Source organism: Rhea pennata, chromosome 8, assembly GCF_028389875.1.
Source record: "Rhea pennata isolate bPtePen1 chromosome 8, bPtePen1.pri, whole genome shotgun sequence".
Taxonomy (NCBI): domain Eukaryota; kingdom Metazoa; phylum Chordata; class Aves; order Rheiformes; family Rheidae; genus Rhea; species Rhea pennata.
Genome location: NC_084670.1, coordinates 21,902,292 through 21,918,345, shown reverse-complemented (window position 1 = coordinate 21,918,345; position 16,054 = coordinate 21,902,292). Strand labels below are relative to the sequence as shown.

Sequence of the window (16,054 nt, the reverse complement as noted above, 5' to 3'; positions counted from 1 at the left end):
CATATTACACATTTAAGGATAGTTTATGATGATGATATCCCCTTCCTTAGGTACTATAGTTACCAAAGCAAGATAGAGATGAAGACTTTCTGAACAAACTTTAAAGTAAAACCTAAGGCAATGGGAGATTTTGGCGAGGTGCCCATAAAAAAGCAGAATGAAATTCCCTGTCAAACTCTTGAAGTACCTAGGTGACAGCTTCCTCCCAAAAGACAAGTGGTATCTCTAGGGAAACAACTTTTCTTAGCTTTGGTTCTGATTAGTAGGGAATATCCAACGAAAAAGATCATACAGGCAGGAGGTAATTTCAGTGGGTAAAGTGCATCTTTCTAAAACCCAACTGAAAAGAAATTCCACAGTCTGTGGAAGCCAAGGGAGGAATCACAGTAGTCTTTTAATCTTTCTTCTCCCTTTTGCTCATTTATTCCATCAAGAGCCACAGAGAGAAAGGAATTCAAGATCACTTTCAACACACTTCTAGCAATTGCAGCATCAGATATTGGCCATATACAAGATGGAAGCACTTCTTCATTCCACGGTGTCCTAAGACGATACAGAAAATCCCCTTGGCAACCATTTGGTTTCTGCCTCTCCGATGTAGTGGCTAAAAGAGCTGTGTTCTTTGATTTCAGGAGGTAGCTTTCCCTATCCCTTGCTTATTATGGATTTGTTCTTCCAAGGTATGAAGTGTCTCCTCTGACCACAAGCTTGTCTCATCATATTCTCTGCAACCTCCCTCTGCTTAAGATATACCAATAACCGCATTCTTTTGTGCTAGCCCAAAACCTATGCTTACCATAAGGATATCTGAAATTAATGACTTGAATACAACTATATTATCCAACAAATCCTAATTCTTGACCTCTGTAAGGAACAAAAATATATAAAGAGAGTTCTCTCAATTCCAGTAATTCTAGTCCTTCAAGTATCAAAATTCTAGCATGTGTCACTTCAGCTTCTTAGTTTTAATTACATCTTATACAGGACTTCTTTAGCATAGATTTTATTTCTAGTCGCAGTACCAAAAACAAATTATCATGCTTAAGAGGAAAATATCAAACCAAATCAATGTTAACATAAAGCTCTCTACACCTGAACCATTCCAATACAATTTTGTATATTCTGAACTAGTCAGAAGAACATTCATACTTGAAGAGACTGGCTGTGCATACAACAATCCATGTGCAATTTGCAAAACAAACCAACTACAAAGCCAAAATCAAGCATATCCAAGACAGGTTGGCACTGTGTTCCAACTAGAGCTACAGTAGCACTTGTTAAAAGTCTAAGTTAAGGATCTTAAGTTAAGCTTGAGTGAAAGATTTAGAAAAACACAATAAATAAAAGGATGTAACTTTTTTCAAATCTGTATTACTGCTTCACTTAAGATTATGAATTAAGAGCCCCAGCAATCTGCATCTGTACTACAGCTTTTGAGAAAAACTATTTACAGTTCAATAGGCCAGTACACACTGTTGGACTCGGATGACCTTTTCAAGGCAGATCCTCCAAGAACTCAAGTATCAACTTAGAGATGAAGTATTACCATAAAGCAACTTTTCTATCAAGAATTAAACGTGATAAAGCAAGATGCCACTACCATGGTCTGTGCTCTACCTGTATGCCACACACCAGTACTAAAGTCATTTTCCATTTATGATTCACTATAGACGCCTCCGTAGCATTTTAACAGCCGAGGCTATCCTACTTCTCCTCCACCCCTGTGAATTCACATGTCACATGAAGTGCTGCTTACCTGCACCGAGACGTTTTATCTCCCGTCAAGTCATTCGGAGACAAGGACGGTCCGCACAATACTGTCCCTTACCGCCAGCTCTCGGTTCCCCCCACAGCCACGTTCCTGGGCAGAAGCTCGTGGCGACCGGCCGGTTACAGCCCCTGGCTCCCGTAACGCGCCCCCGGGCAGCCCCGCCGCGGGGGCGGCCCAGGGGCGCCGGGGCAGGCCCTGCCCGCCACCGCTCCGCGCCGGGGGAGCTCCCAGCAACCGCCACCTCCCTCCGCCGCCGAGGGAGACGTGGCACTTGGCGGCGGCCGGCGCCGCTTCCTGCGCGCCCGCAGCCGGGGCCGCCCCGCCCGTACCTGTTGCTCCAGATGCCGTAGAGCAGCTCCACGAAGGCGAAGGAGAGGTTGAGGCAGAGGAAGAAGAAGAGGTTGCGGGAGGTCTTGTCCGCCAGGATGGACCTGAGCGCGGAGCACACAGCGCGTCACTGCCGGCGCAGGGAGGGGGCGGCCGCAGCGGCCGAGCAGCGGCGCCGCCCGGCACCTCCGCGGGGCCCCGCCGCGGCCGGCCCGGCCTGGCCCGGCCCGACCCGGCCCGGCCCGGCGGCTCCAGCCCCCCGCGCCTCGGTCCGCTCACCTGAACCAGCCCGAGACCTTGCGGAGCAGGTTGAGCTTGGGCGGCTTGTACTCGTCGTCCTTGATGGAGAGGGGCAGCATCTTGCCGGGGCCGCGGCGCGGGCGGCGGCGCGGGCGGCGGCGGCGGCCGGCCCCGCGCGCCAGGAACACTTCCGGCCTGCCGCCCCGCGCCTGCGCGCCGCTAGCGCACGCGGCACCGCGCCGCTGCGGGCCGGCCGGGGGGCGTGGCCTCGGGGCAGGCCGCGCTGCGCGGGGCGGAGCCGCGGCGGCCGCAGCCCCGCGGGGGGCGGTGCCGGGGAAGGGCCGTGTCCGCGCCGGGGCGGGGGCAGCGCTGCGGGCGCCTCGCTCCCTCACAGGGTCGGGGGCCGGTTTGCAGTGTTGGCTCGGTTGTTTCGCTGCATTCGCTGCCGTTCTTCAGCCCAAAGCCGGTTGAATTGGAGCAGCCGATTAAAAAATAGTTGAATACGTTCCCACCCGCTTCCTGCGCGTTGCCCCCTTAGAAAGGCGGCGCGGCGGCCGCCGGCCCCCTGCGCGCTCCCAGGGAACGGCCGCAGGAAGCCGCGCCGGGCGCGCGCAGGCTCGGGGGCCGCCGCGCCGGGCCGCGCCTCCCTGCGCAGGAAGCGGGCGGGCCCGGCGGCGCCGCCGTAGCGGTGCGGCGCTGCCGCGCGGGCCGCCCCCGAGTCAGCGGAGCGGGCGGGCCGCGCCGCGCCTCCCCGCGCCTCCCCGCGCCCCTCCCGCGCGGCCTGGCGCCGCGGCAGCGCGGCGAACGGCAGCTGCTGGCGGTCTGCGACAGCCGGGTGAGCACGCCGCGCCGCCGAGAGCACCTGCGGCGCGAGCGGCGGCTGCGCGGGGCGGCGGGCGGCCTGCACCGCGTCTGCAGCGAAGCTGCTCGTTTGATCAGGTGGCGGCGCGTAACGGTTATGAAACGGGAGCTGCTGACCGCGCAGGGACGGGGCGGGGGGGGGGGGTCCCTTCAGAGAAATGCCGTTTAGAGTCGCGATTAAAATGCCGTATTTTGACTTCTAGTTTTCATTCTCGTCGATTTTCTTGGAGGACGTGTTCCCTGCAGGGGGGGATTTGGAGAATTTTTTAGGAGGCGACTCTTACATTACAATTTCGTTACTTGATTTGCTAAACCGAACAGCACGTTTTTACTAGAAAGTGCCAGGCTGCTAATTCTAAACATTTTGTATAGCGGCTCATTTTAAATAGAGATTGTAAAATAATACCATGCTTACTCGTTATTACAACCTATTGTATGCAATTGCATAAGCATAAGAATGTATGGAAAGCCAGGATGTTTTATTACCACAACAAACAGCATTTATATTTTCATCTTCAGTGTAGTTTAAAATTTTCCCCATCACAATGATGCTGTAAGTATCATTAAATCTAGTTTGCAAGTGGGGGAGGAATCTAAGGCTCACCTTTTTAAAAGCACGTGATTTTGGCTGTATCAATTTGTGATGGAGATACGCTGGCTCTGAGAAGTGCTGGGTAGCTGCTGCTCGTTTTTAGAAGTGAGGCGTGACAGTGACTCAGTGTGTACACCTGGACCGTGAACAAATCAAAAACGGTGATCAGCTTCTGGAAATAGCTTCAGTGACTTCTCCAGCACCACACGTTAAGTCACTGGTAAAATTGGAACTTAACTGTGTGAATTCCTGTATGTATGGACATATTCATATTGATACATAATTGGTATATGCATGGATTGGAAATTCTGTATTTTTAAGCACAAAGTTCATATAAACTAAAACAAATTGCTCTTATGAAATTTGACAGATTCAATTATTAAGTTCGAATTCTTATTCTCTACATTTTCATAGGTCCATTCTTAAATCAAAAATAAATATTCCTGTTCTTCATTCAGTTGGTTTTAAAGAACAGAAATCCCTACAACAACCTAGGAAACTTAAAAAAACTAGGTTTATTAGGTTTCTGTCTTGCATCTTGTGCATCCTTACTTTTTGTGCTTACACTCTTATTTCCATTCCTTTTGTCTTGTTAACAGACAAGATAGGAAAAAAATAATAATATGTCTTAATGCTCTAATGCAAATGGTAAACTTGGTGGATAGAGAGTTTGAAGGGGATGAGCCAGAAAAGAAAGGAATTGTTATTGAGACTACTTGCTTGGCTCTGGTAGCCAAATACATATTTTATGGGTTCTAGTGAATAGGCACTGGATTGAGATTCTGGAGACCTACTTTATCTTGGTAGTGAACCCTAAGGATGGAACACACAAATTTTTGTTTTGTATTATTGCAATGCTTAACAAGAATAGAAATATGTGCTTTTTTTTCCCCCAACCTTTTAAAAAACTGCTTTAAAATCCTGTTTCTGGAGAGTTCATTGAAAAGCAGAGACAATTATTCAATGGATAATTGCCAAGAATGTGTACCTTCACCAGTGACTGGGAAGAATGTTTACTTGTAAAAGCATGTTGGGTACCATGTTTGAGAACTGTTGATCTTCAATAATAAAGTCCCTTTGATTTCCAACAGATTAAGATATTCCAGACAACTGCCCTTTCATAAAACGAAGTGAGGAAAAACATACTTTGCAACAATGAGGTAATTCCAGACCTTTTAAACTAAAATTATTTACGTTCATATTTTCAAGCACAGTATATGCAGTGTGAAAATAATCAAAACTGTCATGAAAACTTCAATCACTCACTCAAGATTTTTAGTTGATGAGGCTGACCTGAATCACTTAAATTAAGCAGAATTTCCTACTGAGATTCTAAAAAGCACTAATGGAGTGGCATGAATAATTGTAGATGAGCAAGCTTAGAATTTTGATCTTGTATCTGATTCATACCTATCTTGGGAGTAACGGCAAAGCACAAATGCATATGACGCATTTGAGGAGAAAAATATGCAATCCAATGGCTGCTGGATTCTGATAAGTTTGCAATTTATAAAGTTCTGAAGAACTGGTAATGCTACCTAGAAAAGGCACAGTTGTCAGCACTACCTTTGAGAGAGCTCCTATTCAGTCCCAAAACAGTGAGGATCCAGAAACCCCTGCCTTATCCTAAGCCTGCCCCGTAGTCAGCTGATAGATAGCACCATTCTCTGACATTTCCATTTTTTGCTGAGTTCTGGAATTAGCAGGCCAGCTCTAATACTGTTTTTGCTGCATTCATACATTACTCCATTTGGCATGCTTCTTCTGTTCCATGTATGCTACAGCCTCAGTTAATTTGATCAGGATAGTATTTTCCACATTCAATAGCCATCACTGAGCAGATACAAAAATTGTTGACAAAATGTCCAGCAGACCAGTGATGGAGATTGTTCCTTCTGTATATGCGGCCTAAACAGTGGAAAAGAGTAGGAGCATTTTACGACTTCTCTGCCAGAGCTCTTGAGGAGGTACCCTCTCTCCCTTTTGTTTCCTTGCTAAGGCAGAGTTCTACAATGCTGAGAATACTGAAGTTAAGCTCTGTACAAGTTTGTTTTCTAATTTCAGCTGGATGGGTTTGGTGAGGTATGTAAATGTTTGGTTAAAAACACAGTATTGAGAAAATGGAAAGAGATGATATACAATCTAGAATTAAAGAATAACTCTAGATTCAGTTTCAAAGAACAGTGAAATCCAAAGTTAACCAAAAATAATTGTGGAAGTGAAAATCAAATGCACATTAGAAACAGAGTACTAGAACTATCTCTCTTGGTAGTTGAAAGTAATTGGCCCAAGTCCTAAAATCCTCCTTATTTATTCACTCATTTAGTTATTAAAAGTCTGCTTAATACTGTGGGAGTTTTGAGTAAGGGAGGTATGTATACATGGGACCAATATTTTTTTCTCTTCTGTTTTTAAGGTATTTTCACTTCTGTAAGCTTCCAGGAAGAGTTATGGGAATCCGCCTACTTCGTTTCACTTCTGTGGTGATCATTGTCTTACTGCTTGTAGCAGGTGCTTTAACAGCTTTGCTTCCCAATATCAAAGATGACAAAATGCCCAATTTGAGAAGGGAGCCAAAAACCCAGAGTCAGTCTGCCTTGGATTCGTTTACTCTTATTATGCAGACATACAATAGAACTGACTTACTGCTAAAACTTTTAAATCATTATCAAGCCATTCCCCATCTGCACAAGGTAATTGTTGTTTGGAACAATGTTGGTGAGAAGATACCAGAGGAAATGTGGAATTCCCTGGGGCCTCATCCTGTCCCTGTTGTCTTTAAAGTTCAAACAGTAAATCACATGAGGAACAGACTCCAGAATTTCCCTGAGCTGGAAACAAAAGGTAATGAGCAGCTCATATTGCTACTAGTATTTTCACACTCAAAATCTGTGTACTAAAAGAGAAATGGTTTGAGTTATATTATAGAAAAATCCATAGATAAGTGGGTTCAAGGAGCCAAGAGATATTCAACTTTTTTTAAAAATAAGGGGAGGGTGTTAATATAGAAGAAACCTATCTTATGGTAGCAGGCCATAAATGTATACCACCTAGCAGCAGACTAGGGCTTGTCAGTAAAGGGTATGGGGAAAAAAAAAAAAAAAAAAAAAAAAAGAGGGATGTCATTTCCTGGGCTTTTGCAGCTATGGCTGCTTGTAGGCAAACATAGGTGGTTCAGCCTCTCTTCCCTTTGCAGTGTGAACTGAAATCAAAACTCCAGGTATTTGTCCAGTCACTGCTTTAATTTGGACTTAAGCCAGCTGGTAAAGATTTGATTTAGTCCGCGAACTTTCAGACAAAGTTCACAAGAATGTCCTACTTTTCAGAGAAACTCCCTTCTCTAGGTATTTGGCTTTCTAACTCAAATCATGCATCCTGTCAAGAGTGTTTTCCCCAGTGTTTGGGCTGTACATCTAAATATTCTTCCTAAGCTCTTTCCAGGAGAAGCACAACAATAAGTCCTGTTTGTTTCAAGTGAACAAAACCTGTATGTTGCATTACAGACTTGGCCTTACACATGATTAGTAAAGGTAATTCTTCTGTTTCACTGCCCTCTTCCTAACATGCCATGCTACTCAACCCATTACTTCTAGGAAGACACTAGAAACTTCAACTCTCAAAATGTTTTTTTGCTCTTAATACGATAATGCTGACCATAAACTTAAAATTCTTAACACACCTGGAATTCTAATCTAAGAATAGTTTCCTTTCTCCCTTTCCTGACAGTCTTTTGCCTAAAATCTAAGGCAAAGATTCTTTCTGCTGTAGTTAAATATACTGAATGTTGCCTGTGTAACTTATTAAACTTGTTTATTTAGAACTTGCAAATAGTGAGGAGAATAAGATCTGATACTAGAAATTCTTTATTCTTTATCACAAACACTAAAGAATGGTATCTAATTCTCTTCATTATAGTTCTAATTTCCACAAAGTTAGAAACCTGTTTGGATTGTAGGCTAACTTAAAATTAGTGAAGTTTTAAGTTTCTTTGCCAGACATCCCTCCCAAGTCTTCCAACACACAGTTGCCAAGCAATGCTACACATGATGTGAAGCTGCTGAGATGAGTTTTGTTATAGCATGGCAAATAATCTAAAATTTACATTTGGTTCCAGTAATCATAAAGCTGAAACCTTGCTTTACCTTTGATATCTAAGTATGTTTTCTCAGTCTGCTTTCAAGGAATTATGATTCAGTTATGCAGTTCAGCCTAATGGTTATGTAAGTTTCCCAGCTAACTTGTCAAATGTTGTACTGCATAATGGACTCATGTATTTAAGCTTTTGACAAGTTTATTTTTTTCCTTTCTTCAGCTGTTTTAATGATGGATGATGATACACTAGTCAGTGCCCATGATCTTGCTTTTGCCTTCTCTGTTTGGCAGGTAATGTGTGTGTGTGTGTTTTTTTTTGGTTGGGTGGGGTTTTTTTTTTGTTTGTTTGTTTTTTTATGTTGGCAGGCAGTATTTGTGAGTTATAATTGAGGTGAATGGTTATAATTATAAAAAGTAATGTAGTATCATAATGTTGGTATTGAACTGTATTACTATTGTTGTTCTAGTTGTAAAGTTAAATATTAAAAAACTTGAAGCCTTAAACAGTAGAAATTGCAAAAGTTTTCTTCAGTGGAGGTTATACCTATAGTCTGTAACTCTCAAATTGTTCAATTTTTCAAATTCGTACACATGAACACTGAAGTTGTTGACACTTGAAACTATTTAAATTGACTAGTAGGCTGTGAAACGAAAGGTCTTCTTTTTTCTCTCATTTGATAAAGATTGTCTGTAGACTTATTTTGAGTACCAAATTTACAGCTGCAAATTTTGGGTAAATGTTTCTTGGCACTATATGAAGTGGAATGAAGCATTATTGTGTCATATAACCTCTATTTAAGTGCAGCATTTATGTAGCTGAAAGGAGCATAAGTTGGCAATTTCTTCTTTGTGTCTGTCTTGGTGATAATTTTGTGCTTGTCACTTAAAAAAAAAAAAAAGAAGATGTCTCTCATGAACCTATTTAAGATGTTTTTCAATTAAAAAAAATCTTTTTCTTTCAGCAATTTCCAGAGCAGATAGTGGGATTTGTTCCAAGAAAGCACATTTCAACTCCTTCAGGTGTATACACTTACGGCAGCTTTGAATTGCAGAACCCTGGCTTTGGAAATGGAGATCTGTATTCTATGGTTCTTATTGGTGCAGCATTTTTCCACAGTGGATATCTAGAGGACTTTCAAAAACAGCCAGAAGCTGTTCATGCCTTAATAGATGAAACTCAAAATTGTGATGATATTGCTATGAATTTTCTAGTGGCAAAGAATACTGGAAAGTCTTCAGGAGTGTTTGTGAAGCCTGTTGATATAAGAAATTTAGAAAAAGACACTAACAGTGGTTATTCTGGAATGTGGCACCGAGCAGAGCATTTGTTACAGAGATCTTATTGTGTGAACAAACTGGTTAATATTTATGATGGCATGCCCTTAAAATATTCCAATATCATGATTTCTCAGTTTGGTTTTCCTAATTATGCCAATCACAAAAATAAAATGTAAACTAATCTGTTTAAGAGGGCAGATGTTAAACAATACTCCGTGAATTGTGCAAGGAGATAAGTAAAGTATAGATTACTGCATCTTGGTCATTCATATTCGTAGCCTCTGATTTTTTTCCATACGGCTTTTTATGTATTTTTTCCTTCCTTACTAATTCTGTAAACTAAAGACTGTATGCTAATGTTTAGATGTAATAAAATCATCCTCTTTCCTTAAAAACCTGAGAAGCTTTTTTCAGTTAATTACAGTCCAGCTGCACACAAAAATGCACTCCTACACTTCAGTAGGAATTTTGATTTACTTCTTTTTTTTTGGTAATATATATCTAGTCAAATGATGTCTAGGCATATTTTTGATAGCTGCATGTTGAGACATCTCCTTCCTTTTCCCCTCCTCACCTCACTCCATGAAACTATAGAAGGGCTACAGTAAGCTGTTGGCTAAGCTTCTAGACTCCTATACAAAACCTCTTTGAAGTTTGTATATGAGATATTATTCTGTATTCTGAGATGTTCCTGAAGCTGATACAAAAGCAAGCCAGAAGAGGAATACCACACCTTAATCTTGGTTCTAAAAACTATTGTCTACAACATGTGCTATTGCTAAGATAGTGCATAATGATCTCTTTGATACAGCTTTTTTGGGGAGTTGCTGAAACAATGCTAATCAGCTGAAAGGTAAAAGGTAACTGATAGTGATGTAAGAAAAATGAATACATGAAATAAGACTTACATATGCAGCCAGAAGAAATAGGTGCCATACTTCTTATTAACAGTCCCTTTAGCATTTAGTTTTATTTTGATATTTTACATGTACATTGTTACAAAATGTGCCCCAAAAAATCCTCAGTTTAAAAATGTCTTATTTGCAACTCGAAATAGAAAGAAGCTTTTTTACATTTAGTCCAGAGTGTATAGTTTATAATATTATAGGTCTACTATTTTTTTAACTTCTCTTTCAATGCAATATTCACTTTACTTTTTGGTTCCTTTCATTTCTGCTTTCGGTGACTACAAGAACAGAATTAAAATGCCATGCAATGAATGAGTAAAGCATTATAAAAGATATTTTAAGGTACAGTGATACTTGACAGGGCCTGACTATTAACAGTTTCTGACCTCATTAAGAAACAGCCATCTTAATAGCTTTTGTTGGATGGGGACTCTGTAGTCTGGAAAAACTGTATTAACATAGATGAGACAAAACCCATTTTCATTGCAGTTACAAAACTTGTTTTGTGGCGTAGAGGAAATGAACCAAAGGCAGTGATTTTGTTGGATCAGAGAGTGGAATCAAATTTGGCATCTAAAGTAGATGTCAGCATCAGCTTTTAATCAATTCTCAATAGCAGTGCAAAAGAATCCATGGGCAATCAGTAACAGCTTATTTCTAGTACACAAATGGTATATAATTTTTTTAATAGGCTAGTTGAACAAAAAAAGAATTTGAAAAATGTAACAAGTTCTTTACAGCTGAGCTGATTTTGGTTGTAGGGTCTTTGACTTGGTGGGGGGAGGGGATATTTTGCCCCATTCTTTCGGTATGAGAGGATTTGTTTTACGTTCAGTGAAGTCTTCCTAGTACTTTTGTAAGATTTAACAGTTAAAATCTTAACATGGCAGTGTAAAAACTGCTTAATTTTGTTGTGATAGTGGCAAGCAGATCTTAACTATTGTGGTGTAATGATAAATAGTATAGAAATAGATCTATGGTCTTTTCAGAAATGCAAATTTCCTAATGGTAGCTTATTGCTTTTCATTTACTTACTGGTCTTCTGTAATTTCTGTTCTGTGCAGTATCAACTAAAAGTGTGAAGACACACAGATGTTTACCTGCTTTTAAAATGTGAAATGAATTGTCATCTCAGCCAAATCTTAGTACTGGGGTTGGTTGTTTGGGGTGGGTTTTCTTTGGGGGGAGGGAGGAAGGGGTATTGCTTTTCTGTATCAGTCAAGGAATTAATAGAACAAGTTTTATTATAGTGATAAACTTAATTTGTACCATTGTCAAATAAAATACATAAACAGATTTGTTATGTATTTACTTTCAGATTATTGACCAAGTTTTCCAGTGTTAGATGTCTAAAGCATGTTCACACCTGAGCAACACTGAGATCACATTAAAAAAAAAGAAAAAAAAAAACTTGTTTGCATGTATATTCACTTAAAGTTAGGCAAGGCCCACATATGAAGATGGGGGGAAGCCATCAAAAAACAGTCTGTGAGCAGTTAGGCTTGGATATCAAAGAAAATTCAAAGGTCAGACTGCAGTTCTAGCCCTAACTCAACTCATTGCGTTTAGATATCAAAAGGGTTTTGGGTTGTTTTTCCTGTTTTTGTGGTGGTGGTGGGTTTTTTGTTTGTTTGGTTAGTTGATTGTTTAAGGTCAGTAACTTCTTACACGTAACACATTTGTCCTCAGTTTGCAGGATAGCAGGTTCTAGTTGTGAGCTGAATAACAAATTGCCTTGGGCGACGTGTAAAATAAACATTTTAAAGAGATATTTTAATGTCAGATGCAGATCACCAATACAAGAAGCCTGGGCTACTAGGTAGGTTCTTTAACACTAATTTAGATATTCCCTTTTGATAGCAACAGTAAAAAAAAAATAGTATCATTAGAATCTGATTCATTTTCCACAACCTCAAAATTGAGCTATTTCCCCGTAGAAAATTAAATTAGGAACTATCCCTTAACGGTTATAAAAGTGCCTCAGGATTCTTTAATGGACTTCATTTCATTTTTTTTTTTTGAGAATAATGAGAATTTCATTTATATTTTTAAGAAAATATGCACACGATGATTTATTCCAAGAGATTATCTAGATGTCATTTAGAAATATCTTGAAATCTAAGCACATTCATCATACACTCTGAATGTTCAACAGAAATCAGTGTTCATCCAGCACGATTCAAAAAAAATCTAAAATTATACTTTAAAATTTTTTTATTGTTTATTCAATCCAATTTGTAAAGTTGAAAAAAGTTGTTTTCAGGAAGTTACAATTATTAAGAAGGATATAGTCTTAAAATGATGCAACAAGACTACAAGACTAAAAGTTTTTTTTTTTTAAAAAAAATAAAGATAAAACCTAAAGTTAAAAAGCCACAAGATGTCACTGCAGCCTGGATATTTGATATAACCAAAAATGTAAAAAACGGTAATTAGAATTTTTTTGTAATAACAAAGTAATATGAGGCAAAAATAGCATTCTTAAAGCTACCATTTTATCAAGTGAATTTTGCTAGGTAAGTCATACTGAAAGCTATAAAGGAACAATATTAGAACTGATAAAGCATGGGGATTATTTTGTAAATATTTTTATGAGGAAGATAAAGGTTATTTTCTGTGCTTACAAAGGATCTAACTAATTGCTGCTAATGAGAACTAATGGGCAACTGAAAGTATCTATAATGCTGTCAAAGATATATAAGCAATCTACAAAAAGATTTGACAGTGGGGCTTCAGTTTCTAATCATGTTTGCCTCCTAGATGCATCTTACCAGATAGATTTACAAAGCAAAGCTTTAAAAAGTGTGTGTATCTAGAGATTCTAGGAACTGGGTAGCTATCTTGCTATACTGCCTTATCTTTCGTTCTGTTGCCCAAGATACCTTAGTTAAAGCTAGACGTATGCTCATACAAGCTACACTCAAGTGTACTTACAAATTTGTGCAACATTTGCCTGTAATTAAAGTTTGAGTAAATAAAATGGTGTTAAGAAGCTAAGGTTCTGTAAAGAATACACTGATATCTGCTTTTATACAGGATATTTCACCCTTGTACGTAAGAGAATTTCTACTTCAAGATGTTGCTTATAAGTAAGAATAGTGTATTTTATTTAATTTAGTTGAATACCAGTGAAAACAGTATAGCACAACACAGGAAAAAAAGATAAACACACTGATTTCCTTGAAAAGAAAATAACCTCCAACAGCCCTTATTTAATTTGCTATTACAGAAGACTCAATCTTGCAAGCACCTTACATAGTACTTACTGCTGAGAGGGAGAATCCTTACCTGAGTTCATAGGACCAGGCTCAGAGAGAGATATGTTTAGGAATATTAGTTCTGGAGCTATGAAAAAAACGGAAAAGAGAAAAACAGAAGAATGTGGACACAAATTATTGAAACCAATGCTAAAACAAAAAAAAAAAGCATTTAAAAAACACAAATGCATGAGAGCAAATTACATTTCTGTCACACTTCAGCGTTAAGTATGCTTGTAAGACTTTCGAGGTTATCTTGTGCTACTTAATGAATAATGATTCCAAGCATTTTACTTAAAACCTCACCAGCAGGCACACTGAAATTAAATATGTGAACTTGCCATGTAGGTTCATGTTATGAAAACATAGTGATAATACGGACCTCGTAGCTGTGTATTATTTTCTATCACCATGTCTTTTTTCATGTGTTTCCGTGTTTGCTTTTTTTTCCTCCTGTGTTACCTTTTGCTTGTTCAGCTGTAAAAATGTGATAGTGTGCTTTGTGTGCCACTAATTCTTTCGTAAGGGTGGTGGTGGGGAAAGGGTACTTCTATCTATCACTTTTAAAGCTTGTATCTGTTTGGCAATAGGTTAATTGCTTTTGCAACCACCAGAAGTCAGTCTTTTCAAAATAAAAAGCTACAAGTGTAGTGTGTAGTCACAGCCTTCCAGTGCATGTAAAAGTTTCATTACCAGATAAATTTTTTAAGAGAGCCCATAGCCTAAACCAATGCATTAGAGAGAGTGTGGTGCTGGATACAAGAATGCTACTGTGCTGTAACACAGTATTAACCATGACAACGTTTGTTATGTAAGTACTCAAAAACAAACGTATTTTCCTGGGTTTTTAGCATTTAAGATTGGTACTTTGTTGCTTTTGTTTATGATTAACAGAGCACATGAATGTGTACGAACTACTATGCCGTTTCCCCGCCTGACGGGTACGTAGCGGCGAGGGCTGACGAGAGCTGGTGCGCGGGAGCGCTCCTGAAGAGCCGCTGCGGGAGGAACGTATTTGCGACAAGGATGACTGTCGTCCTTTTCTTTCACAAGCTTCTTCCTGGAAGATTTGTTTCTACTTCAGTTCTCCCCAGGGAACAATATTCACGGGGAGAAACAAAACTCCTCCCGCCTTAGGGCAGTCCAACAGTCGGCAGAAACCCTGGTCCGGGGGGGAAGGGGGGGGAGTGACCGTTGGACGCAGGCAGCCGCGGGGGGGAAGGGCGGGGGGAGGAGGCAGCCGCAGGGGGGCGCCGCAGCTGGGGCTCAGCTGCGCGGCACCAGCCACCTCCCCAGCAGGCATTGCTCGCTCATTGGCTCGCGGGGCGGAGAGGCAGCTCCGGATTGGCGGGGCGGATTGTCCATCACGCCCCACTGCGGCGCGACGCCGGCCGGCCGGCCCCGGACTCCCCTCGAGTTACATTTACAGGCCGGGGAGGGAGGACCGGGCTGGGTTCGCGCTTCTCTGCTCCCTCCCGCGAGCTGCTTGCCCGCCTCGCCTGCGCGGCCTGCTCACCTCCCCCCCGAGCTGGACCTGCGCTGCTGAGGTACCAGCTCCGGTCCAGCTCCCGCTGCTGCCACCTCCGGAGCTCCCGTGCCCCCACAGGCACATCCTGCAGCGGGCGGGCCGGGGGGAGCGAGGGGAAGGGAGGGGAGAAAAGCGCGGCCCGCGGCGGGAGGCGGAGCTGCGCCAGGCGCAGAGCCGCTGCCCGGCGGGCAGGCCGCTGGCGGGCTGCTGTGGGGCGAGGCGGGGGGCGGAGCCGGTGCGAGCGGAGCGGAGCGGAGGAGGGGGGAGCGGCTCGGCCGCGGCCGGGTGTAACAAAGCCGCGGTAACGTGGTTGCTAGAGCGCCGCCTGGTAACCGCCCGCTGCCGCTTTAAGTGTCGGGGGCGTCTCCCGGCTGCGGGCGGGGTGGGGCCGAGCCGAGCCGAGCTCCCCGCCGGCGCTCGCCCTGTCCCGGAGCTAGTTGTCGTCTCTGCCGCCGTTCCCATGCGGTGGCGGCCCTGGCAGCAGCGCGGCCCCCGGCGGGCGGCCCCCGCGGGCGTGCCCTAGAGGAGCGGCTCCTGGCCGAGCGCGCCGCGGCCCCGCCGGCGCGGCCCGCGGGCACCATGAGCTCGGAGCCGCCCCGCGCCTCGCCGCTCCGCGCCCTCTTTAAGATGGAGCCGGCGGCAGCCGCCTCCGAAGTGCTGGGGGGAGCCTCCGAGTTCCTGAAAGGTGAGAGGCGGCCGGGCCGCCCGGCTCGCCGCAGCCTTCCTCGGCGGCGCGGGCCTCTCCCCGCTCCCGCGGCCGGTGGGCTCTGCTGCGTGCCTCCCTCGGAGCCCCTCCGCCTTGCGGTTTTCGCGAGCCGCCTGCGCGGGTGCGGGGAATGCCTGAGCGGTTCCTTCCTCCTCGCCTTTCCGGTAAGAAACGGGGCCGGCACCTGTTGCTGCGCCCTGCGCTGCCCCGGGCGGGAGTCGCCGCTCCGAACCGCCTTCCCGGAGGGTGCCGGGCCCGCCAGCCGCGGGCGGAGGCGCCCCGCGCTCCCCCTGCGCCCCCGCAGCAGCAGCAGGATTTGGCGGCGCCGGGCCGGGCCGCTCTTCGCTTAGTTGCCCTAAACTGTTTTTCAGATCGGTTGTATTTTGCCACTTTACGAAGCAAACCCAAAAGTACAGTGAATACGCACTACTTCTGTACTGACGAGGAGCTGGTCTACGAAAAGTAAGTGTTCTGGTCTGCGGTGTGTATGTTTG

At 43.4% G+C, this 16,054-nt stretch overlaps 3 protein-coding genes across 9 annotated transcripts in view; 2 read left to right on the top strand and 1 right to left on the bottom strand.

Annotated features, from left to right (window-relative positions):
* Positions 1-2,498, bottom strand: part of SLC30A7 (solute carrier family 30 member 7) — a 30,570-nt gene extending 28,072 nt beyond the window's left edge. The window contains exons 1-2 of the mRNA XM_062581769.1: positions 2,378-2,498; positions 2,101-2,202 (exon numbers count right to left, since the gene is read on the bottom strand). Of these exons, the coding sequence (XP_062437753.1) occupies positions 2,101-2,202; positions 2,378-2,457 (182 nt within the window). The 5' untranslated portion in view covers positions 2,458-2,498. The remainder of the gene's footprint in view (positions 1-2,100; positions 2,203-2,377) is intronic.
* A 588-nt stretch (positions 2,499-3,086) lies between these two features.
* On the top strand, positions 3,087-11,376 carry EXTL2 (exostosin like glycosyltransferase 2). Of its 4 annotated transcripts, none has more exons than XM_062581883.1 (6): positions 3,087-3,173; positions 4,883-4,951; positions 6,208-6,635; positions 7,295-7,321; positions 8,104-8,174; positions 8,846-11,376. In XM_062581883.1, exons 2-6 carry the CDS (start codon positions 4,947-4,949, stop codon positions 9,335-9,337), a joined length of 1,023 nt encoding a protein of 340 aa, XP_062437867.1. In that variant the 5' UTR covers positions 3,087-3,173; positions 4,883-4,946; the 3' UTR covers positions 9,338-11,376. The 4 variants fall into 4 exon arrangements, 3 of the variants coding, with proteins under 3 accessions (XP_062437867.1, XP_062437869.1, XP_062437868.1); XM_062581884.1 differs by lacking the exon at positions 3,087-3,173 and adding an exon at positions 3,183-3,277; XR_009959151.1 differs by lacking the exon at positions 8,846-11,376 and having other exon boundaries at positions 7,223-7,321; positions 8,104-8,171.
* Positions 11,377-14,776: 3,400 nt separating this feature from the next.
* The window catches only part of CDC14A (cell division cycle 14A), a 58,850-nt gene continuing 57,572 nt past the window's right edge, over positions 14,777-16,054 (top strand). The window contains exons 1-2 of one of the 4 annotated variants that reach the window (XM_062581069.1): positions 14,777-14,873; positions 15,932-16,022. Coding sequence is in view for 2 of the 4 variants with exons in the window: in XM_062581070.1 (XP_062437054.1) it covers positions 15,434-15,539; positions 15,932-16,022 (197 nt within the window). In the remaining 2 variants the exon portion in view is untranslated. Of the gene's footprint in view, positions 14,874-15,247; positions 15,540-15,657; positions 15,725-15,931; positions 16,023-16,054 lie in introns of those variants that run through there. The other 3 variants (XM_062581070.1, XM_062581068.1, XM_062581071.1) reach the window with 3 other exon arrangements.

Excerpts from the sequence above, each read along its gene's own strand:
- EXTL2 (XM_062581883.1), top strand. Across the intron at positions 7,322-8,103 it reads CTTACACATGATTAGTAAAG|CTGTTTTAATGATGGATGAT; the intron begins GTAATTCTTCTG and ends TCCTTTCTTCAG. Across the intron at positions 8,175-8,845 it reads TTGCCTTCTCTGTTTGGCAG|CAATTTCCAGAGCAGATAGT; the intron begins GTAATGTGTGTG and ends TTTTTCTTTCAG.